The sequence below is a fragment of the Zootoca vivipara genome, chromosome 11 (genome assembly GCF_963506605.1).
Source record: "Zootoca vivipara chromosome 11, rZooViv1.1, whole genome shotgun sequence".
Classification (NCBI taxonomy): Eukaryota; Metazoa; Chordata; class Lepidosauria; order Squamata; family Lacertidae; genus Zootoca; species Zootoca vivipara.
The window spans coordinates 21,749,231-21,774,314 of NC_083286.1; the positions used below are offsets into that span (position 1 = coordinate 21,749,231).

Below are 25,084 nucleotides of genomic sequence, written 5' to 3' on the forward strand. Positions count from 1 at the left end.
TTAAAATTAGAAAGTTTGGCAATAAGTAGCTTATTTCAGAAAGTCTGCTGCTTCGGGTGGCGATTCGTGGTTTTAGCTTTTTGGAGCTGTGATTGAGCCGTGAGCAAACTCAAGCAGCTTCTTCCCCCCTCCCCCACTGCCGATGCAGCGGGGAGGCTCCGCGAGCGTGGCGAGTTTTTTCTTGCTCGGCTGGTCCGTGGGGCTTTATAAGGGGGGTATCTAACCCTGGCACGCACCCCTGTCACCCCAGTAGCCCGGTAACGGTTGTCTTTTAAGAAGACGATCCGTTCCGCGCTGCCATTTCCCACCGCAGACAAACCGGAAGCCGGCATCTTAACAACTATTATTATCAATCCAAACCTAGTGAAAGGTTAAAGAGCACAAAATTGTGGTTAATTTGAGCCATTATTGACTACTGTATAAGCATAAATAATTTCTCCAAGGAGCATGGTGAGAATCCCAAGTAAGTTTTAGGAGATAGAGGATTACCAGAGTGCATGAGGGGCAGTTCCTCTGCCTTTAATTTCCCCCCCCTGCTGCTTTTGCAAGTGGCAGCTTCAGCAGTGCTCCTGTGCACTACTATTCTCCACACCTCCAACAGTGCACCACTGGAATAAACACTCTGTCATGTCATGCTGTGGCATTATTCCAAGGACATAGCTATTGGGCCAACATGTGGGGGTGGAGAGAAGAACGACAATCAACACTGGTGTCTCACTACCCTTCAGATTTCTTCCTCTGTTTCAAAGAATCTGAGACAGCAGAGCTGGGAAAACTGTGAAGCGGTGCTGGCAGGCTGAGTAGACAATGCAGCTATCTGCATTGGACTGAGTCAGTTGCATCTGTTTCCTGTGATGTGCATCCTGCATTGTGAAATATGGTTGCAGACCTCCCCCCCCCCCCCCGGTCCAATAATATCAGAGCCAGCCTTCACAGCTCCTGCCAATGACTTCCAGACCGCTTGTGGTCCCTCCTTACTGCTGCTGGGGAGGGGGCAGAAATGTATTCAACTTGCCTTTTAAACCCACCTAATTCACACTTCATGCACGAACCAGAATGCATCTACCCTTCAAAAATTAGCACTTCCCCATTTTTTTCAATGCACGTTCCTCTTCTTACTAAATTGAAATACTGTAACTCCAAACAAACCTAAAATCAGAGGTCTGCCTCTCTCCACACAGCATCTATTAGCCAGGAGCTGTTTTCTCTTTTTCAAATGAATGCATGATCTAAAGTTAAACACCATGTGAGAGCTAGCCGAGAACATCAACAGTTAGTTATCAACCCATATAGGTGGTCTGTGAGCTCTTCTTAGCTTCATTATAGCTCAATGGAATTCCCTCCAGCAATATACATACAGGCATTTTCCATTGCAATGTCAATTAAACCATTATACTTAGCAGCTAGTTCAGGCATCCCCAAACTTCGGCCCTCCAGATGTTTTGGACTACAATTCCCATCTTCCCCAACCACTGGTCCTGTTAGCTAGGGAACATGGGAGTTGTAGGTCAAAACATCTGGAGGGCCGCAGTTTGGGGATGCCTGAGCTAGTTCTTTCTTGCTTAAAGGCTTGGGGGTGGGGAAAGATCCTTACAAGGGAGGCAGTGAATACAGGAAGGAGGCTTATCTCTCTCCCCCCCCCCCCCCCCCGTCCCAGTGTGATTGTAACAAACCTCCATTCTGTGCACAGGACTAGGAACCTTAGGAGAAAACCCTCTCCATTGGCATTAATAGGGACCTTTTTAAAGGCTCTTAGTTGTGCCTGGAGAAGGGTTCACTCCCATCTCACTGGAGAATGAAAACTTCCCTCTCTGGATCTAAAAACTGGCTAATTTAGTGCTTGGCAGAATGTTGCTGTTGCTCTTCCTTCTTGCTGGCATCAACTTGCTGGTTAAGGGTATGAGTAGGTTTGAATTGCGTGAGGGAAGAATTGTGTTTGTGTTGTTGCTTGCTAGCTTGCAACAGGATGTGCCTTGGTAGTATACTGGCTGCCCATGAGAGCATTGCTGTACCTATGACTGGACTATGGGCATAGGGAGGGCAAATCATCAAAGGAGACATGGGTATGGCTACTTGCATCACATTCCCCTTATTAGATTACTGGTACCTTGTTGCCAGGGGGCCAATCATTGTTGACAGTACTGAGCTATTTGGAACAACGGTCTGTCTTGCTGTAAGGCAGCTTCATATGGTTCCTCCCTCTGAGAGTGATGGATAAGAGTTTTCCTGTATCAGTCAATGCCTCCCTCAGGAGGCCTCTCTCCCCCTGTTCCCACTTGTTCCTGAGGCTGGATAAGTATTTGGAGAGGAGGGAAGTTTTCCTGGTTTCTTGCTTATTGATGCTTGGTTTTTACCTATCCATGACAGTTATTATTTATGTTCTACTCTGAGAAGAAAGCACCACAAAGCAATGAGCGTTCAGCAGAGTGGATGCAACCATCCTTAAAACCAACTCACACTATCTTGGAATGTCTGGCCACATGAAATATTAGGCTTGTTTGAAGAGCTACATAGACTGGTTGCCATTATGTACTAACTAGTGACGTGAAGATTAGCAAAGAGAGGGAATGTATCCAAGCGGAAAGTGTTTCATTTCTTACTCTCTCATGTGAGTAATAAATAAAAAGAGAGAGGTGAGGCTGGAACAAAGGAAGTTCCCTACTGCTGAGTCACTCCACTGGTTTAGTTAACTCAGAATAAATAACAGCTGCTCTCTAGGATTTCAGAAAGGGGACATTCCCAACCCTACTTGGAAATGTTTTGCATCAAACCTGGGACGTTCTGCATTCAAAGCAGAGAAGATGTGACAATATAGGAAGATGCCATACATCTGGGTTTTCCTGGCCACATCCAGGAATCGTGGTGTCAAAACGGTGTCCGGGCAGATTTTCACCGAATCAGAAGAAGGATGGCAATATGGCACCTCTAGCTCTCTCTCTCTCTATATATATATATTTAATCTTAATGTAGGTACTGCCGTTACAGTCTCCCAGGTAATTCCCCACATTTACCACATGGAGATCTTGAGAAAATATCTCCTCCAAACAAAGCATGCAGCTATCGGTGGAAATAGCTTTCTTTCCTCAGGTGTCAAGGGCCACCAGAAACAAAATGGTAAGATTGTGCTCAGGTGAGGAGCAAACAAAAATAGCATTGTGGACCAGCCACTGCAGTGTCACCACAAACATGACCAGTCACCATAGCTGCCAAGTTATCCCTTTTTTAAAGGGATTTTCCCTTATGCTGAATAGGCTTCCTCGCGAGAAAAGGGAAAACTTGGCAGCTATGCCAGTCACCTACCCCAACAAAAAGCACTAAAGCACTAGCAACTTTCACTCCAGCAGTGAATTATTTTCACCTATTTACAAAGGGAAATACAGATTCAATGTACAAAAAGAGAATGCGCTGAGGACAATGTCTTGTGTGTGCTGCCAAAAGCAAAAACAACCTTTGGACATGAGCAACGCCAATTCCAAATAACCTTCCATCCGGAAGTGCCCTACGCTTGTGCCTAAAGCCAGCTTTCCCCTTGGGTTACAGACAGGAATGTTTGCTCCATTTTCCTGAAAAGTAATGAGTGTGTTTTCACATCCCAAGAATGCACAGTGACTGAGGACTCAGCACCCTTGGGGGAAGACGGGAAGAGTTTATCAGTCTGGTACACTGGAAAAGTATGGTCAGTGCAACTGTGGTGGATAACTGTGCTTTGTGGTGAGGGCCAAACTGCATGCTACCACTTAGCTGTGAGTATTCTCACTCTTGCCATGCGTAACATTTCTTTGTCAGCCTTTAACAGGAGAGGGCATTGTTACAAAAGTTGGATGCCACCCCCACTCTCTGCTGAGTGATAGCAAGATCCTAGGGGGTTCTTGGCACTTGCTCAGGGTCTGTGTTCCTTTGGAGAATTGAGATACGGTGGAGACTATCGTTACTTAAAGAAATATGATTTATTCACTTATTTACATCTTCATTCTGCATGGAGGGAATCCAGATCTTATAGCACGGTCATTTCAAGAGGAGCTTGTCCCCCCACAGTAGTGCAGCCATGGATTCCAAGGCATCTCTCCCAGCCAACCTTCAGCCAACCTGCCCAAGATGGATCCCAGTCTTTTCTTTCTCCTTCTTTCCAGAACACCTTGATAACAAACTCTCTCTTCCTGCCACTTAAAGCATACACCCCACCACCTTGGCAACATCTGTCTCCCCAGGACAAACAACCCATTTTGTCATGTTAAGAGATGTGCTCTTCACTAGGCTGGTTTGCATAAGGCAGCCCAGGGATTCCTTGTCCGGCACAGTTCTGCAGCTTGTACTTTAATCCATATCCCAATTAATCAAAATCCTACCATTTATTAATTTATAGGGTTTTTTTGGGGGGGTGTCCCTCAAATCTATAAAAGTATTTTGCGGTGCATAATCCGTTTGCAAATGGGAAGGCACACTGAGAGTATTGAGTGAATTTTGCTGTTTTCTCCACTGTTCTTCAGTGTAACAGCAAAGGTACTCTGCAGGTGAAAAGGAGATATAGTTGCTCAGAGAGGTCTAATACATTTGAAGGAAATGACTGTCCCTAAAGAATATTGGGATTTGTATTTTGTTAAGAGTTCTTGGAATTATAGGTCTATGAGGGGTAAATGACAGATCCTAGGATTAAATGCGCTTAAATCGTACGGTGTCTACGCAGCCTTAAAAACTGGGAGGTGAGGGAACAGGTGTTTTCAAACATACTAAGGTGGCCTATAGTGGCATTAGGGGGGATTCTGACTGGGGGATGCAGAATGGGCAAATTATATTTCTAGGTGGGTGAGCTGTGTCCCACATGTTGAAAACTCTGGAAGAAAAATAGCACCATATGTTAATGATAGGAGCCCAGCAATGGGTGGAGGGGTGGGGAGAGCAAGTTCCATGTTGATAGGGGGCTTGACCCCATGCCCCCCTCCCTCTGGCACATGGTGGTGTGTCATAATGTCACCGTTAAGGAACTGGGTGAATTGCCCATTGCCCTCAGTCCTCATTAATTATACATTCAAGCCCATCGGTCTAATTAGTATTGATGAAAAGGGCAAAACTGAAAAACAGACCCTTGCATGAGTCAATAACGTTTTATTATGCTGAGTCATAAAGTTTGTTTTCCTGCTAAGATGGTGATAAGCATGGGAGAAAAAGAATTCTGAGTGTGCGAGAGAACAATTGGCCTGTTTTGTCAACAACTTAAGCAGGTGCATCACAGGTGCAGAGTGGAGGGTTTTATTGTATCCTTTGTATACATCCTCTGTTATAACTTTGCACAAGGCATTGATGATTGAGACTCAAGGTGCAGGGGGCGGAAATAACGCAGTAATATGAAACAATTCTTTTGTCATCTTTTCTGCCAGTCTCAGGAAAGGTGATTCATACTCCCATATGCTACTGATCAACTTTTTTTTTTTGAAATAATATTGGAAATGCTAAACTTTCTGCTGAAAGCAATTTAGATGGCTATTTAGATCTACACATACATATTATTTTACTGGGTCAAAGGCCTGGTTTGATTCATGTTGATTCATGTCCGCTCAGTTTATATTTCTTAAGAGTACATATTTGAACCCCTAGTTTCTCTTACAAAGAAAAAAAAGAGGAATAATCTGGTAGGCTCTCATATTCTATCAGTCTAGCAATCGTTTTAACAATTATGGTGCAGCAATAAAACTGTTAGGACCTTTGCAAAGTCAAGCAGGGTCTGGTTTCAAATTGGATGGGAAACCGTGTGTTTGGATGGATGGACTAGATGTCCCCTGGAGCCCCTTCCAATTCTATGTTTCTCTATACTGCCACACCTCAAGATTTAGAGGTCCCAGGGGTTGTGAATCACAGCCTTCCCTGTTCAATGAGAAATAGTTTGATGGTTGTCTGCTGGTTTTTTTTCATGTGTCATGGAGAAAGATTATTTCATAACCATTGTGACTTCAGAAAATCACACACCCATTCCATTTAATTACTGTTTCCAGGTCCCTTGCATCCCAACGGTATATACAGAAAGTTCACTCATAATTAGTGATTGCTTAGAAAACGATATGATATTGACAAGACAGAGCTGTCACATGAAAACCATGTGCCAATAAGACAAAAATATGTATATCTCCTGTTTTGGATGCCAGTCTCGTTCTGGTAATCGCTTTGTGATATTTTTCCAGTGTCTTGGAAACAAAGGGTTGGGGATGGGGGAAGATTCATGTGACCAAAAAAAGCCAAGACTTAACCACCACCACCACCACCTCCTGTTCTGGCCGGCTTCCAGAGGCAAGATGCCACTTAGAGATGAATTTCTGGTTCACCTGCCTGAATATACAGCAAGAATTTCCTTGCTGGATGAGACCAAGAGTCTATATACCTAAACAAATCCAACCGTCAGAGTATTTTCAGCAACCGGCTCTCCCTCCTCTGGGAAGCGAATGAGGTGATAAAAAAGATTTGTCTTGCTGCTGCCGACTGTAACTGTGGGAAGAGGAGATTTGAAGCATCTGGCTCCTCATTCTTCACCTCTCACCCCCTTTCTCCACTAGCAAATCCATTGCTTTTCTTTCCAGCTGGCTAGGAACTCCAGTGAAACTCTTAGAGCAGGCACCCCCAAACTGCGGCCCTCCAGATGTTTTGGCCTACAACTCCCATGATCCCTAGCTAACAGGACCAGTGGTCAGGGATGATGGGAATGGTAGTCCAAAACATCTGGAGGGCCGAAGTTTGGGGATGCCTGTCTTAGAGCATAGGTAGGCAACCTAAGGCCCGTGGGCCGGATGTGGCCCAATTGCCTTCTCAATCTGGCCCGTGGACGCTCCGGGAATCAGCATGTTTTACATGAGTAGAATGTGTCCTTTAATTTAAAATGCATCTCTGGGTTATTTGTGGGGCCTGCCTGGTGTTTTAGTAGAATGTGTGCTTTTATTTAAAATGCATCTCTGGGTTATTTGTGGGGCATAGGAATTCGTTCATTCCCCCCCCCCCAAAAAATATAGTCCGGCCCACCACATGGTCTGAGGGACGGTGGACTGGCCCACGGCTGAAAAAGGTTGCTGACCCCTGTCTTACAGAGGCCAACACTCCAACAGGCAAGCTCAGTCTGTGGCTGAGTTTTTGCAATTGTGGCTGAGTTTTTTTACAAAGAGGCTGAGCAGTCGGTTAGCTGATTGCTATCCTTGGACAGTCATTAAAACATAGCTGCTGATCCTGAAGCGCGGAGAAACCAAAGGGTGTTGGTCCCTTTGGGGCTGTAACTGTTGCTGGTTCCGTGAAGCTACTCCACCCAAACTCAAGACCAAAGTTTTCAGAATCAGGCATGTAAGGTTGTTGGCTATATCTGATTGTTTCTCTGCTGATAGGCTATTTGATGCAGCAGAGGTTTCCATGAGCAGGTGGTGATTTTCACCAATTCTCCTCCCATCTGCATTTCTCTCCCAATCTGTTCCAAAACATTGACCCTACAGAGCAGCATGAGGAGGCACAGCAGAAAGGGTTTTGTGTGTGTGCAAAAGTCACCTCCGTTTTGCTCACGGCATGTTCTACTGGATTAAGGAGATTTTCAATAGCAGGCCACAATATCATATGTCGTGTCTTCCACTGTTTGGATAATTCAAAATATTTCATTCTCATTGTTCTTCCTCTGTGAGCTGAGTAGAACTGCCATAATATAGGTAGCCTAGCAATTGTTTTACTTTAAAACAGGGGTCCCCAGACTAAGGCCCGGGGGCCGGATGTGGCCCAATCGCCTTCTAAATCCAGCCCGCGGACGGTCCGGGAATCAGCATGTTTTCACATGAGTAGAATGTGTTCTTTTATTTAAAATGCATCTCTGGGTTATTTGTGGGGCATAGGAATTCATTCATATTTATTTATTTTCCCAAAATATAATCCAGCGCCCCACAAGGTCTGAGGCCCCCTGCTGAAAAAGTTTGCTGACCCCTGCTTTAAAACACATGCATTTGGTTCAATACTGCCTTCAAATTCTTTTTAATGAAAATAAGGACTAAGTTTCCTGTCACAGCTGTTTTATTTTATATTGAACCATATTTACCATATTCACTTTAGCAATGGTAGCTTTTATTTTTATTTTTTTGCTCTTGAACAGCATCCCCTCCCCAATGCATTTTGAGAATGCTGAATATAAAGGCAATTTCTGAAACACCGACAGCTATAACATGCTTGTATCCTGAGAGAACCTCTCATTGTACAAAACTGAGAAATTATTATGACCAAAAATCTGATCTCTGTATACCCCAGGAGTCAAATGTGTTCCTGTTGAACTTTAATTAGGGCTACCTTACACGTTGCAAAAGGCTAACATGCAAGAAAAAGTACTTTCCTCTCCAATGATGAACCCAAATTAGCCAAATATGTGCTGTATTCTCAGCTTGGGACGCCTCTAATGTACAGAGTTTACATCAAGATTAAAAAGGTGATATGGCTCTCAACCAACTATTTTTCTGATCCCCCCCCCCCAATGTCATTAGCATCCTGTCTAGGTGAAACAAATTTATTATGTTATCAGGACCCATGGCTCATCACAGTATTATGTTTTTAAAGTTTTATTTAGTGCTACTCAAGTGCACCATCTTTTAAAAGCATTCAAGATCCCTTTAAAAACATGAAGATATTACATCTACAACATACATTTAAAAGTCAATTCCCCCCTAAAATTCTTCTTCTTAGGTAATTTGTTTGCAGTATTTGCTTTGTTTGCAGTATTTGCTTTGTTCTGCCAAACAGTCCAGATGCAGAACAGCTGAAGTTTTCATCTGTCTTCAATCCCTAACATCCAAGGGCTTAAGACACCCCCAAATGTTTGCTAACAGTGAGCAGAACAAATGGTTTCTTTCAGTGCTATTTTCATGTGTGTCAGAACAGTTCAATGTGTATGCGCCAACAATTGCTTTCTATTAAATAAGAACATTTATACATAGCCTGATTTTGCACATTTACTAGATTCATACAGCTATACCAAGTCTCGAATAGGTAAAGGGACCCCTGACCGTTAGGTCCAGTCGTGGATGACTCTGGGGTTGCGCGCTCATCTCGCTCTATAGGCTGAGGGAGTCGGTGTTTGTCTGCAGCTTCCAGGTCATGTGGCCAGCATGACTAAGCCAGTTCTGGCGGACCAGAGCAGCGCACGGAAACACCGTTTACCTTCCCGCCGGAGCGGTCCCTATTTATCTACTTGCACTTTGACGTGCTTTCGAACTGCTAGGTTGGCAGGAGCAGGGACAGAGCAATGGGAGCTCACCCCAAACCACCGACCTCCTGATCGGCAAGCCCTAGGCTCTGTGGTTTAGACCACAGCGCCACCCACGCCCCTACGAATCTCTAATACCACTTGTTAATTTATGAGGTAAGCAGGAACTTTTCAGAACTACAACCACCTTTTCCAGAAGAATAATTAAGCAAAGATTAAAAAGCTAAAGTCACAAGTGGAGAGGAGACTGATTGATAAGACAGGCAGACCACTGATTTAAAATTCTTTTAAAAGAACTTCACTCTTTGAGGAGCAGGGGATGAGCAATGTTAAAAGGCAAGCTTTTTATTGTAATAGAATCAGAATAATCTTTATTTATTATTACTAGCCATAGCAATGAAATAAAATACTTTTGAATGGTATTTGAAAACATGATCTAATTAGGACCATGATTGTGCTAATGTAGAAAAATTAATAAAACATATCTTGGGATAAGACATATCTTATTTAGAACACATTTATTTAAAATAAAATCCATCAGACTTCAATGAAATTTGTTTTCAAGTGTTCTTATGGTCTTTGCCTAGTAGTGGTCAGGAAATGTATTTATAAACTGCTTATAATATTTTAGAATCTTCACACTTTCATTACCATTAGCCTTGTCAAGTTATTGAATTGTGGAGCCATCTTTTGAGCAAGTTCAATTTCATTTAGACAAATGCCACAGCAATTCAGAGTTTGGGTTTTTTTGGGGGTGCCATCAGAATTTTTTTCAGAAAAATAATGTTGTTAAATCATTGTCACATTTGTAAATCAACTAGAATAGGATGTGGAAAAACTGGAATAGCAATCACTTCTACATTCGCATTCATAACCATAGCAATTTTAATCCTTTTTACAGCAGTTATATGGCAAAACCCTTCAGCAGAGTTGTCAAAGTTCATTGGTTTTCGAGAGCATTCAAATATAGTCAAAATAATTCTACGGACAGAAGCAAAGGCACGCAGTCCTCAGTGCAAGTCCCTTTGAGAAGTGACAAGACTTTAAGAACAAGATCACAGCTATCATTCATTTCAAATTGAGTTTGTGCAGGATTTATCAGCAATCGGGAAATCACACTCTACACAGCAGATACAGATTTACAAAAGATGTTGCAATAGTTTATTTACATTTCAATATTGAAAAGCCCTGGCCTGTATAGACTTCCATGCTTCATTTCTCTCTCTCTCTCTGATTAAGTATTTCATAAAGGGCCTGGGACAACGCACATCTATTTACACAGGAACATTCTAGGTGGCTGGCAAGGAGAAAACCATCACTGTAGGTTCTAAACTCGCAGCTTTCACTTGCTTACCTACTGCCTGAATGCGTGGACTTTTGGGTGGCCACACCCATCAACGTTTAAGAAACATTCTGGAGCAGTGTTGAGTAAAGAATTTTTGTGAACTGCAGCACAGCAACGTGTAAGGTGTACTGTACAACTACAGCCCCAAACCCTTTGTAAAAGCCCAATATTCCTTCTTCACGCTTTATGGTATTGATACAGTCTCTCATTCCTTCGTACTGGGTATTGATGGGGAGGACTTCATATCCCAGGTCCGTATTGTCAATGATGGTGCGTGTCCCTTGGATATGAAGACGGTGCAAAACTGTTTCGAGAGGATAGAGCATCACATCAGCGCAAAGGCTGGCAGCAAAGCTGGCAATAAGTTCCGGAAAATAAGCATCTAGCATGCTTTGCACAGAACTAGAGTTCTCAGCTGGAAGGCTGGGGGAATTCTCTTTCTTGAGGAGGAGGAGGACTAACTTTTGAACAATGGAACTGATCACATAATGAAGAACTCCGTGTAGAACAGTTGGAAAGGCCAGGGCCAGGAGAGGGAGGAGCCGCTTGCTATGGGGCACTCCAAAGCCCATTGCTCTGCCTATGCCCTCTTTCAGACAATCCAAAATCCCAGGATTATCCCGAATGATTTCGCTCTGTAAAAAGAAAAGAAAAAGCACCTCAGTATTTCCAACGAATAAACGTCCAGAAGTTGTGACTGTTGCCATTTTTTAAAATTTACTTATAAACAAATTATGCATAACCAGCTTCAGCAACAAGATCATAATCTACAAGAAAACATGCAGTTGTGTAAATACCCTTCCAAGTTTATAGAATAAATTGCCAAGTGTAACCAATCTTAAAAGCAATACTTTTTGTTGTTTTGTTGTTTAGTCGTTTAGTCGTGTCCGACTCTTCGTGACCCCATGGACCATAGCACACCAGGCACTCCTGTCTTCCACTGCCTCCCACAGTTTGGTCAGACTCATGTTCGTAGCTTCGAGAACACTGTCCAACCATCTTGTCCTCTGTCGTCCCCTTCTCCTAGTGCCCTCCATCTTTCCCAACATCAGGGTCTTTTCCAAGGATTCTTCTCTTCTCATGAGGTGGTCAAAGTATTGGAGCCTCAGCTTCACGATCTGTTCTTCCAGTGAGCGCTCAGGGCTGATTTCCTACTTTACATCCAGTCAAACAAAACAGCCCAGTTCCAACCAGTCAACTTAGTTCAGGAATAGCGAGCCTTTTTGGGGACCAAGCACCACATTATCTCAGTAGTGGCTGCGGCCACATTGCAAAGGTGGGTGTGGCTAGACCCCATAGTAGGTGGGGCTAGGCAGTGCTTAATCACACTCCCTTATCTCACTCACATATAAACATACAGATACATGCTAACCTCTTCATATGTGCAGTGAACAGAGCAAATTAGATCCCAAACAATTTAGGTCACTGGAAACAGTATGAACAAACATTTTCTTGGAAACCTTAGGGGATTTGCCAATACATTAGTAGGCATTTCCAATTACTGCATATCTTTGCTAAATGGCAAAGGAAAGTAGTGGTTTGAAGCTATTCCCACCAAGTTGATGTTATGCCTCTAAAAGATATCACACCCGGTTTGGAAAAGGAAGGGGGGGGGCTGTCTCCACCCACTAGCTTCCTTTGCTATTTTGTAGGTACAAAGGAGTTCTTGAACTCTATTAGGCTGTATAAAACACAGGCAGAAATTCACCAGTATTAATTAAAAAAAATAAATCCATGGTCAGGATCCCAAGAACTTGACAACTAGTTCTATGCATCTAAAGAGGCTATGGGCATTTATCAAACAACACTTCACCACGCCACATGAAGGGCTATTGTTAAAAACCAATAGGAGTTTTCCATGTGGCTGCAGAAAAGATAGAGCATGTGGAACAAGTTGCACAGATCTTGGTGTCCTGGGCTCCCATCCTAATCAATAAGCATTTCTCATGATACCAAGAGCCATTTAATTCCTCGTTTAAGGGAATGCCAAGTAGAAAGAAATAAGCATGTGCAAGTTTTTTTATTTCACGTAGTAACAGGGAAGGTGATTTTTCAAAATATGCAAGTGAAAACCTCAAAGGATATTTTGGAAGCATGAAGAAACACACACAGAGCTGCACTACTGTGGTTAATTGAACACATAAATGAACCAAATCAAGCAGCTCAATTTCATCCTATGCTTCAAATCCCCAAGCCAAAAAACTTTGAAGTAACTGGTGCACCACCAAGTGGCTTGGAATGGAACAAACTGAAAAGCAGTAAACTAGAAAATAAACCTACTGAGCCATGTAATGTGCAAGCCCAATCAAATTTGACAGGTAGTTCAATACATTAAGAGGGTTTTCCTCACCATACAGTTCAGATGTCATTCCCTTTAGCTTTTTGGCAACTGCTAAAAACATTTGTGTTGGATTTTCCAGATCCAAATAAAACCATTTAAAGAAATTAGCTGAAATCAGCTCTTGAGCCGTAGGAATTATTTGCTGTGAATTTAAAAATAACTAGTAACACAAAACATGATATTGCTGTGTATCAAATACTTTTTAATAAAGCAGAATGCCGGTATCTCTTCCGCCAGGGACAATGCAAATAAAGACAGAATACCAAAAATTCAGGCCAGCTGATGCTGGGATACTTTCAATACCTCTGATTCCCCAAAATAATGTTACCTGACAGCAGACAAAAAAAGCATTTAACTTACCTGTACTGTTTCAATCAGACTTGCAGAATAAAAAGGCATTGCTATCAAGCAAGTCAGCCTAGAGGAAAACAAAAACAAACCACTTATCCTTTTGATAATGACATGTTTTTTGCTACAGTTTCAAACAAACAGCCCAGTCAACAGTCGATCTAAACCAGGCACCCCCAAACTTCGGCCCTCCAGATGTTTTGGACTACAATTCCCATCTTTCCCGACCACTGGTCCTGTTAGCTAGGGATCATGGGAGTTGTAGGCCAAAACATCTGGAGGGCCGCAGTTTGGGGATGCCTGATCTAAACCAAGGCTTTAATTTAAATAGGTTTAGCCCTGTTTCTAAGATTTTAATAATTTTCATAGGTGGGGGAAGGTGCTGTTAAAATCCTCCTAATGATAAGATGCATCTACGTCGAAGATTAATTTAGTAGTTACAGATTCTTATGCCATTACTTCTCAATATGCATATTAAGTGAAATAGATCATATTCTACAAAATCATTGGTATGATATTTCTGTGCAAATTCATTAGTGGGAGTCTTACAGAAATGAGAGTTCAATTCCAAAGGCCTTATTTCTAGACATTAATGCAGCAATCTCCTTAGATGTACTCCTAGGAGCAAGATGGAGACACATGATAATACTTACATAAATAAAGATTAGGGGATTTGAGAGTCCTAAAATTTAACTCAATTTGAAGTTGACACACTTCAGATTGCTAAAAAAAAAGTTATTGCCATGTTTCTAATTAATCTTTTTTTTGGTTGCATATTTGCACTATTGGTTCTTTTTTCTTGTAGTATAATAACATCCTTCTGTACTAAAAAAATTGGGAGTAAATTTAACACATGTACGTACCCTTTCAGCATAAGATGTCCTCCTATCTGCTTGGGACTCCACTTATATGAAAGTTCTCTACAAAAAATAAAGTAGTAATTGGCAATAAATGGTTACTAACCAAAATTCAAGGCATAGACCCCTTTATATCTTATGGTGAAATGACTTGCACAACAGGCAACACCCAAAAGCACCAGTCCGCTTGCAGAACAGACCTGCTCACGTGATGGAAATTCTTCACCTCTCCTGCCGGCAGCCCTCCCTGTGCAATGGCAAAAAATCTGTTCCAGAGGGTGCAGGGGTAAAGGGGAGGTGGTGAAGTTGTTTGTGCAGGGTTGGATATTGCTCATAATCTACAGGTTTTCAGAGACACCAGAGCCTACAAAGCTCTGCCTGAACAGTGCTATGCTATGCATTTCTACGTCTGAGATTACACCGCATATAGAAAAGTCGCTGCATGTCAGAACATTTCCCGGCAAAAGAAGGGAACAGAAGAACCTGTTTCTGTGCCTTTTCAAGTTGAACCACGAAAGGCTACGGAACCTAAGAACTTTATTAAATTTAAACTTTTGTAATATAGTGTCTTTGATCCATAAGTAATTTTTAACAGTTGTTTTGAATGACACCAAAACTATAAACACAGATTTCATAGACTTTTAACACACACTCAGTGTTAGCACCAGGTACGATCTAAAGACAAAATGTGTAGATCGTTATAACTAGCTGGGCAACTGTGACTGGGGCGCAAGGTAAGGGAAGAAAATGGTTTGAGCAAACCTCTGCAAGGATATTTCATTACCTATCAGTGGTAACAGGCATTTATACCTTTTTGAAGAGTTTTATAGCTTCCTACTGAGGATTCATTTAAGCCCAATCTAGTAGAGAAACAACTAGAACAGTGCAATGTTCTAAAAAAGAATTTTTTTAATGCAATGTTTTTATTGTATTGACTTATTTTAATTCATTTTTCAATCAGCATGTCAATGAGTCTTCCTTTACTAACTACTGGCTAGTTTAAAATATTTAAAATATTGCTTTATGTTCCTTGAGGTCATGCAGATCCAAGTAGTGACTCTCCTTTACAGTGAAGCTCACACACTCAAAATGCTTTACATAGTTTGTAATGCCAACTTCCATTCAGTTGTTTCAGTAGCAAAAAGGCAGCAGACTTGGATCTCTACTTTTGCTAAAAGACTACAGTTACTTTACTTTGGGCTTGCTACTGGATTTCAAAATGCTACTGCCAAGATAACAAGCTTACTCTTTGAATGACACATACAGTAATCAGCTTAGATCTACTTAACAGCTAAAACAGCTCATCTTAATTGGAAGAGACACTGGCCAACAAGGGGGAAACAACTACCAAGAAATGGTATCAGCTGCTCAAGGTCAAATAGTCTTCAATCTGGAAACATAGGGAGCATCTGATACTCTGAGGTGTATTCCAACAGGAGAGGAAAGCAAGTGTTTAAAAAGAGCTCTAATTCACAGGAAGACTCAGTTACTGTGTATACAATTAACATCCCACCAAAAATATATCCAGTTTCTTAAAAGATCAGTTTATAGTGCAATCCTAACCATGCCTGTTCAAAAGTCAGCTCCACTAAATTCAGTGGAGCTTACTCTCAGGATTGGGACCAGATAATGGGTCTATTGAAGACATCATAGTCTAATTTTGGGGCTCTTCAGCAATCATCTTCTATAGGCCCATATTTACTAAGGGCAAATGTATCCCACAGCTTCTTGGCTGTTGATCTCATCCATGTCATCATGCTCATTTCCTTTCCTGCTCTTTATGCCACTATTTTCAACAATGGCTTCTATAATTCTACAAGGAGGTTCTACGATTATTCCAGGGATATTCCTAAGTATAAGCTATCATCACCTCTGGCCATTCAGATCTGCCATAATAGGACTAATTCAAGCCAGCTTTTATATGTTATTGGGGAACCTAAGACTTTAAACAGAATTGCAGTGTCACGTTATTGGCACAAAACAGGTGAACCAAGCATATTCCGCTGCACGGTTCTACTAATGCAAAAGTTACGGCAATTGGTGAGACCTAAGGTGGGTGGATGAAATCCATCAGTGTCTGTCCACTAGTAGAACAGATACTGTTGGCAGAACTGTGCGCCTTCCAGAGGATGGGAACAAATACTGCCTGGAGCAGAAGGGGGGTTGCTGAGGGAGGAGAGGAAGGAAAAGGCTGCTGTGTGAGTGGAAGTCCACTTGCATGGCATCAAGAACATAAAAAGAGAGCTGCTTGATCAGGCCAGAGGCCCTTCTAGTCCAGCATGTCATTCTCGCAGTGGCCAGCCAGATGCCTATTGGAAGCATGCAGGTGGGACCCGACTGCAATGGCGCCCATTGAGTTTTAATTTAAACTGATGCAATCAACTTCTGAGACTATCCCAAAGAGATATGATGTACAAATACTGCTTTTACTTAACGTAAGAGAAAAACGAGAATTACCTGGGCAAGGGTGTGAATTCACTGATGATGCCCTCTGCTCCAAGGGTTATGCCTTGAACAATGAAAGTGCTCCCCATTCCTTTCCAAAGAGCTCTGGGCCCCTGAAATTAAAAAAATAAAATAGCTTGAAGAAAATATCTACGTAACCTAACCCAGGATTTGATGTTTTCCTGCAACCAGTAGTGACTTCTATGCATACCTGCATTCATTATCTGCCATATTTTTATACTGGCCAACTGCATTTGGGGGGCAGGGGCAGGAATCAGATTTGAAGTAGTACATAACTGGTAGTTTTAATTAATTTCTCTTTAAACAAATCTGTAGACACCAAATACCTACCTGGGCCTTATTGATGCTATACATAATGTTGACAATTGTAAATGGAGTGAGATGATAATTCCTGGCATGGTAATTAACCTGCAAAAACAAACAAGCATACATACAGTTACAAACATTTGTAACTGGTACGGTATAATTAACATGTTATAATAATATATTGTAATTGACTCCACAACGCTATCTCAATTGTTTCCCTAAAGACTTACAGGATCACTCAAATACAATCCATGCTGAAGTGCTATCCAAATATCATATTTTAATTGCAACTTGAAGGAAGTGTCTAATCCACGAGAGGGTAATGTGTTGCACTGTAAATCCCATTATCCTTGCCCACTGGCAGGGCTGGCAGGAGTTGGAGTCTACATTTGGAGAGCCACTAGTTAGCCAACCAAATCCAGTATTTTCTGTGACATTAACATTAAATGGGCTGTATCCAAAGATAGTCATACACCAGATAGATCCATTGAAATTAGTGCATATGACAAATGTAGGCCCAATCATTCCATCAGGTCTACTGTGAGTAGAACTTAGTTGAATACAGCCCAATAATAAAAGCACAGGCCTATCCATGTTTACTTGGCAGTAAATCCCATTTCTGTTCAATGGTGTTTACTCACAGGAGCATATGCTTAGGACTGCAGCCTAAGTGAGGCTAACAAGACACATTTGAGAGAGCAACTCACAACAACTTACCTGGCACTGTCGACGCAGAACAATGCAAGGATGAGCCAGCACATTTTCTGTAAACAAACTTTGGAAAAACAATTATGTTAAACACAGAAGTTTCTCCCACTTATTACTCTTTACAGTATTTCATTTATGAACTTTCTATGAAGCACCTCAAAGCAATTTGACAATACAATAAATCATACATGAAACAACTGCATATATAAAAACCACTATGTATATAAAAATAATTTCAAACTCAGTACAGATACCAACTGGGATAAAAATCTCTACTTAGAAAGCTTGTCAAAAGAAGCAAGTCTTCAACAGACGCAGAAAAGACAACTGAGATGGCACACTAAACAAGTGTTATTATTATCTTGTTTTAGTAATAAACATAACTTTGAAGTGTTATTAAGTTACAAAATGTTATTAAAATGCTTTAATACTCTAAAGCAAGGTGGTTAGCACACTCTCTAACACATAGTTCTGCCGCTGCAGCAGCTATTTAGTACAGAAGCCAAACAGTAGACCCAAGCCTTCACAATGTTTACTAGGCAAAACCCAAATCTGACAGATACACGTGGCTTGAGCTTGGACCTAGAGAAGATTCTGATGACGCGACACATTCATTTCCTATGCATCCTGCAGCAGCTATGCAAGATGTTATAAAGAGGAAACGAACAAATTGGCAGGCAATATTTAAGGCCTGGAGAGCAGACATTTTACATTAGGATCCGTTGCCGAAGCTTCATCAGTCACCCCTGCCCCTGAGAAGAACCAAGACCTGCGGAATGCCTTGACCAGTAGGGATCAAAACATCTTGTGTTACCTGATGCTGGTTGCTAGGCAGCACACTTTAAGGGGGAGGGGCTACTCTCCCTTAAGGTAATAGTAGAATCTTCGAGGAGGAACAGTTTAAACAGCCACAATAAGTGGGCAACTGGAAAGGCCCATCTCAGAGTGCTTGGTTTGCCAAGCTTTGCCAAAGAGGGAATTCTCCTGAGTTTTATTCACCAAATAACAAAAAATCCCCATACAATGAAAGGATTCCATGTCACAGTTCTATCGGACCCATATACTGGGTCATTTGTAACTGCGTTTCAAATGAACGATACTGTTCTTGTTTGTACAGAAAATTCTGGCTCTATTTAGAGCTATACCACCAAAGAAATAGAGTTATATAACATTATAAATTCCTGTCCCTGTGCTTCATAGAGCTGTCAAGTTTAGTTACGGGAAGCGCATGGGGAGCCAACTTGAGAATCATGGCAGAAAACCTATGCTAAATCTGTCTGAGTGCACACCATAAAGCTCATTTGCAGGCCTATGAGGTGGTGGTGGTGGCGGCAGCAGCAAATAACTCCTTTTTCTCACCCTCCATTGAAGGGTCAATTAAGCCCTAAGGTAGAGTCTATGGAATGCAAACCAACAGCTATTCACTGCAATTCCTCTGCCAGATGCTTTGCTAATAAAAGTTGCTCACATTTGGTCTGACTTAAACACAGTCACTAGGGGAGAATCTAAACTGCAAGCATCAGAATCAACTGCATGTCACTACTGCTTGGATCATTTTGGTCTACCCTCCCTGTAAAAGCAACAGGAACTCTGTCCACTAAAGCTTGTTGCTTATGGAAAAGAAAGCCTTTAATGCTTCTTTTCAGGAAAGTGAGCTTCCTCCAGTTCCGAACAAAGTCTTCTGGCACCTTAAAGACTAAGTTATACACAAGTTATCATTGCTTAAGCTTTTGTGATCAGGCTACAAATTTGCTTCTGTACTCATTTCAATGCACTGGCTTTAATTTGTAACGCCTTACTGAAACCCTCATATAATAACTCTCCCCACCTCCTATATAAGCCCACTTGTCTGACATGAACAAGTCGTAAGGCTTTGCTTCCTTTATAAGAAGTGTAAATATTGATAGCTCAGAATAGAGATGTTATGGAACTGTCTATCAGTACAGGTTAGGACAACTACCCCATACCTTTCCTCTTGTAAGAGCTGCAACATCTTTTTTAAAAAGTTACCTTTTGGCTGAAGTCTTTCTATGGCTACTGAGTTTGATAACTGGATGTTGTTGATGTTGCCTTTGTATTACAGTATTTGTTACTGGCTTGTAAACCACTTTGGAAAGTATATAAATATTGTAATGAATACATTTTTGAAAGGTGGTAGCCAACTCTGCTTAGGCTGAATGACAATATTAAAGCATTTAGTTGTATGTGCCACCTTAACACACATACAGAGATACGGATTTGGAAAAAGTGGATTTGTGTTTAGTAAAATGTTATGAATTACATAATTGTGATATTACCTTGCCAGGCCAATCCCAAAGCCTGCAAACCTATTCAACTGTTCTGAAAGACAGAAAGACAACACAAACAACTGTTAGTTTTAAACAGCTACACAACAAAACACAGGGAGGACCCTATCCAAAATTTGCATTAGCCTGGTAAATGCACAAATACACACATATTTACAAAATATAATAAATCAATAACTGATTGCCTTAAATTTATCAAGTAAGCTAATATAACTTGTTCTAAAAAGGTAAAGGTAAAGGACCGCTGACAGTTAAGTCCAGTTGCGAACGACTCTGGGGTTGCGGCGCTCATCTTGCTTTACTGGCTGAGGGAGCTGATATTTGTCTGCAGACAGTTTTTGTGGGTCATGTGGCCAGCATGACTAAGTCGCTTCTGGTGAAACCAGAGCAGCATACGGAAATGCCGTTTACCTTCCCCCCGGAGCGGTACCAATTTATCTACTTGCACTTTGATGTGCTTTCGAACTGCTAGGTTAGCAGGAGCTGGGACCGAACAACAGGAGCTCACCTCATCACAGGGATTCGAACCGCTGTACCTTCCAATCAGCAAGCCCTAGGCTCAGTGGTTTAGACCACAGCACCACCCACATACCTATAATTTGTTCTAGTCTATGACAAATTTGGGGCATACATTTGCTTAATTACAACCCTCACTGAGCCATGATCCTTATTTGGTGACCTTGGGCCAACATTTCCTGGTTGGAGACATAAACAGAGATATAAATAGACCTAGCATCATGGGGTCAACACTGCTGGATAGTTGCCAAGACCACAGTACTTTTACCCAGCTTCCCAAACAGAAAGGTATCAATAAGCAATAAGAAGCAGCAACAACTACCACTTGCCTAGTTCTTTGTGGTTGCACCACTGAGAGGTGTGGGATGAGTGATTATGCAAAGACTTCAGAGCATCTACCGGTACCTCCTCATCTCGCTCATTGTCACTCTCCATCTAGCCTGTGTGGCAAGAAATATTGGGCCTACAGGGGACAAACCACAGGTGGGCCCAACCCCCATTGCTGTATGACCCAGAGGAAAAATATAGGTAAGTAAGTGGACTAGGAGCATTTGGGTGGGTTGAAGAATATATTGTTATAGATTGCTAATGTTTTCCTAACAGGCACTATTTTTTCTAGAGAGTAAAAGGAACACGTACCACTTAAGAAAAACTGGTTCTAGAGAGACTGGCTTGCAAAAATTGGGTAAAGGTAAGGGATTGTACAACATCCTGAGCTCTTAGTGAACAACAGGTTAGGAGAACACTTGTTCTAGGACTCACTAGAGTTGCTTTAAAAGCTCCAAATCGAAATATGAACCAACAGTAAGGAGGAAGAAAATGAAAAAGTTTACTAAGCATGCCTCTGGTTCATCACGCTAGGAAGAGCCTCACTTGCAATCCAGCACCCTCGGAACAGTCCACACTCCAAAGAATGCAAAGCACCAAACTGTTGCGGGCCAAAAAAATTGCCAGAAAGAAGGGAATTCTGTTTCTACGACAGGCGAACAAAAACGTATAGGAACGTCCAGGAGCGTAAGAATCTGCACGTTGACCTTTGAAACCGTGGCCTTTTGCAAGCAGAAAAGGCGATTTTTTTGGGGGGGGGGAGACACATCCAGCGTGGGAAGCAAGAATATATGCGACCCACGGAAGATGCTGGGCTCTCCTGGCCCCTTTGGTTTTGGGACCCAGGCCCCGTCTAACCGACGCGTGCCTCTCCTCCTCCTTCTTTTACGTACCGGAGCCGGCGGCCACGCTCCCTGCGTAAGAGTCCTCGTTGAAGCCCGCCGCCCCCACCGGGGTCCCTGCAGCGAACTGCGGGGTCTTCTCCCCCCAGTGGAGGTTGCGGCTGCCGGGGATGTCAGGCGGGGTGCTGACCCAGTAGCCGAGGTCCGGCTTGGCCACGAAGCCCCCCGGCTCCTCTCGGCCGCCCCGGTAGCCCAGGCCGTCGAAGCCCTCGGGGCGCCGCGGATGCATCGGGCCACAAGCGAGGAGAGAGCCGAGGGACCCAGAAACGTCAAGCGGTTTTGACAGCAGCAAGAGGGAAGACCTCGCCGCTGCGCCCTCAGGTTCCTCCAGGCTTCACTTCCGGGTACCAACCGGAAGCAAACCCCGCCGCCCTGAAGTATACTCGTCTCCATGGCGGGTCATGTGACGCGGGCGGGTTCCCGGGTTCCCGCCCCCTAGCCTGATGTTATTGGAGGCGCGGCTCGTTCTGCCAGCCCGCTTCCTGCTAACCTAGAGATAAGAAAAATATACTGTAGAGCGTTTCCCCTATATTCTCCATATTTACTGGGAAAAGCTGTTTTTAAATCCACCGGACAATATTAGGACCAACCAAATTTTTTTCCCATGGACTGCAAGAAGATCAAACCTATCCATTGTGAAGGAGATCAGCCCTGAGTGCTCACTGGAAGGACAGATCCTGAAGCTGAGGCTCCAATACTTTGGCCACCTCATGAGAAGAGAAGACTCCCTGGAAAAGACCCTGATGTTGGGAAAGATGGAGGGCACAAGGAGAAGGGGACAACAGAGGACGAGATGGTTGGACAGTGTTCTCAAAGCTACCAACATGAGTTTGACCAAACTGTGGGAGGCAGTGGAAGACAGGAATGCCTGGCGTGCTATGGTCCATGGGGTCACGAGGAGTCGGACACGACTAAACGACTAAACAACAACAATACCGTCCAAATCCACAGGTCTCACTTGCTGGAAATGTAAAGAAAAAGAATGTACTTTTTACCATATGTGGCTTTCTGGAAAATGATATATAATGAATTGGAAAGAAATGTTTAAAATAACTTTTGTTTAAAAAACCCACAGAAGGCTTTTTATTAGGAATTGTAGGTACCGACATCCCAAAGGAGCGGACTTTTTATGTAGGCAACAACAACCGCACCGATGCTACTAGCCCAGAGATTGAAAGAAGAAAGAGAGGAATGGCAAACCAAACTGTTGGACTACGCCGAAATGGCAAAACTGAGTGGAAAACTCAGGAACCAAGAAGACAAAAACTTCAAGAAAGAATGGGAAAATGTATAATTTATTTAGAAGACCACTGTAAGCAGATGAAAACATTAGCAGGATTCTAATAACACTTGTAATGTAACAAACACTTTGGACAATATGGACGGGTACAAAATATAGATTATGCAATAATATGCAGTTGAAAATGTTGACAATAGGATCCATGGAGGGGATGATGGGAAGTCTCGAGATTCAGAGAAATCTCTATGTATGGATATGTACCGTATTTGGTATTGTTATAACTCTACACTTGTAAAAACAAATAAAAACGATTTATAAAAAATAAATCCACAGGTCTCAGGCTGGAGAAGAGACTTGTCACCGTTGCCCTCCCTGACATTTGCCTTTTGTTGCTGTCAGCCTCCTCTGGAGTAAGGACCTTGCTAGGTGTTTGCAGGTATTCAGGTTACATGCTGGGATGAAGAAGTGGTAGATCCCTGTCTATGGGAACATAAAAGTTTGGCTGTTACTCAGGTCTGCTTCACACTTTCAGCAAAATATACAGGCTCCTGGTTGGGTAGAAAAGAGGAACATGGCAAAGCCCCAGATTGACATAGCAAACCAAACCCCTAATTCATCATGCTAGAGGGGGTTTGGGTGAGGCAAAGGTGTGCCTTTGTTGCAAGGCGTCAAACCCTATAAAAACCCTGGCCAAGTCTGGCCAATGAAATTCAGGAGCCGGGAGGAGATAGAGTCCAGCCATTTTATTACTTAGGAAGCAATAGGTTACAGTTGGATCATTCCTCAAGAACTGTAACTGTGCACACCCAGTGGTCTGGGCAGTGGTATTTATAAAGTTTCAAACAAAGCATTTCAATTTCCACCAGTCATATACATCACCTTGGCCTGGCCTGCAATCAGGTTGGTGTCTATCACTGTTCTGTTTGAGTTCCATAATGTAACTATGGGCTGTGGGAAGAAATGCATTCTGCCTGAATCTTCAATAGCTGGTGTCTGGTGGTAACACTCAAAATGGAGCATGGGAGGGAGGCAAGGAGGGGGCACAAATGGACCAGCACAAGATTTGCTGGATCCTGATCTTCTCCTGCTGAGAAGAAGATAAGGCAATTGGCCTGATCCACCCGAGCCACATTGCTACAGCAGCCTGGGAGTTGTATGGGGAAAAGGTATTCTTCCTGCCCCATACTTTTTGCCCTGGCTGGCATGAGAAATGGAGCTTTGAGTGTAGAGTGAACAACACCATTAAGCCCTGCTGCTGTGCATGTCAGGGAAAGAGTCAACTGAAGCCAAATTGTGTTGTTTTTGGTTGGAGGGCAGTTAACCCTCGAACAGGTGGTTGAAAATAACCTTCCTGTGGTTGTAGATTCCACCCTGAATGGCAATGCTATCTTCCAGGCTCAGAAGAAGAAAGAAGTTCAGAAAGCTAGCTGTGTTAGTTTGTTTCAGCAAAAACAATAGCCTTGTGGCACCTCAAGTCTAGCAAATCAATTATTGCTTACTAAAGCTTGTGCTAAAAACAAGCTAAACTAAACCAAAGCTTTTTGGTCCAAAATCCACAGATGAGTACAAACCAAAAGGTTACAAGATAATGAGCACAACATTACAAATCCTCCAAAACACTTTTATCAGGCTAGATATTACACAAAACGTGTTACAGGAGGGAAGAAATAGGTGTCTAAAGAAATGAATGAAGAAACCCAATATTTTAGTTGGGGCAGAGGCAAGAGAAGATTAAAGGATCACTGTGGTGCAGTGACTGAAATAAACTCTATTGTTGCACTCTGCATAAACGTAAAGCACATGCAGAAACTCCTGGGTGCCATATTCTACTTCTCAAGGCGCTACAATTCCCGGCACCCGTTCCCAGAATTATTTTGGTGCTTCAAGCCCTTGATAATTGGGAATCAGCTTAATTTACCTCCCAGGGTTGTTAAGAGGATTAAAAGGGGTGCAGTGTGCTCCTTGTCTTGGGATGAAATGCAAGGATATAGTTATAATGAATAAAGACATAACTTTATATAAAAAAACCGCTTCTCCTCCAATTATTCAGCGCCTTTTGCTTTCCCGTTCTTTTGGTCTCAAGAAACGTTACGAGGCGGGAGCCACGGAATTGCAGCAGCCAAGTTGAGGGGCGCTTCTTCCCTTCCTCGCCTCTCCCTCTCCGGCCGCTCGGTGTAATCCGGGCCGGGCCGCGTCCATAGCAACAGCTGCCAGTAGGAA

General features: G+C 42.6%; 1 protein-coding gene across 1 annotated transcript; it reads right to left on the reverse strand.

Annotated features, from left to right (window-relative positions):
* Nucleotides 1-10,063: 10,063 nt before the first annotated feature.
* SLC25A46 (solute carrier family 25 member 46) lies at nt 10,064-21,981 on the reverse strand. Its single transcript, XM_035100132.2, has 8 exons — nt 21,616-21,981; nt 19,871-19,913; nt 17,583-17,640; nt 16,890-16,967; nt 16,551-16,651; nt 14,100-14,156; nt 13,249-13,306; nt 10,064-11,182 (listed from the first exon to the last, which is right to left on the reverse strand). Exons 1-8 carry the CDS (start codon nt 21,851-21,853, stop codon nt 10,604-10,606), a joined length of 1,212 nt encoding a protein of 403 aa, XP_034956023.1. The 5' UTR covers nt 21,854-21,981; the 3' UTR covers nt 10,064-10,603.
* Between the last annotated feature and the right edge of the window lie 3,103 nt (nt 21,982-25,084).

Bases quoted from the DNA above. Each gene is read 5' to 3' on its own strand.
- SLC25A46 (XM_035100132.2), bottom strand. From the start codon at position 21,853: ATGCATCCGCGGCGCCCCGAGGGCTTCGACGGCCTGGGCTACCGGGGC. The intron at 16,652-16,889 runs GTAGGTATTTGG...TTTTAATTTCAG, and splicing joins ATAGCATCAATAAGGCCCAG to GGGCCCAGAGCTCTTTGGAA. The intron at 14,157-16,550 runs GTAATTCTCGTT...TATTTTTTGTAG, and splicing joins GAATTCACACCCTTGCCCAG to AGAACTTTCATATAAGTGGA.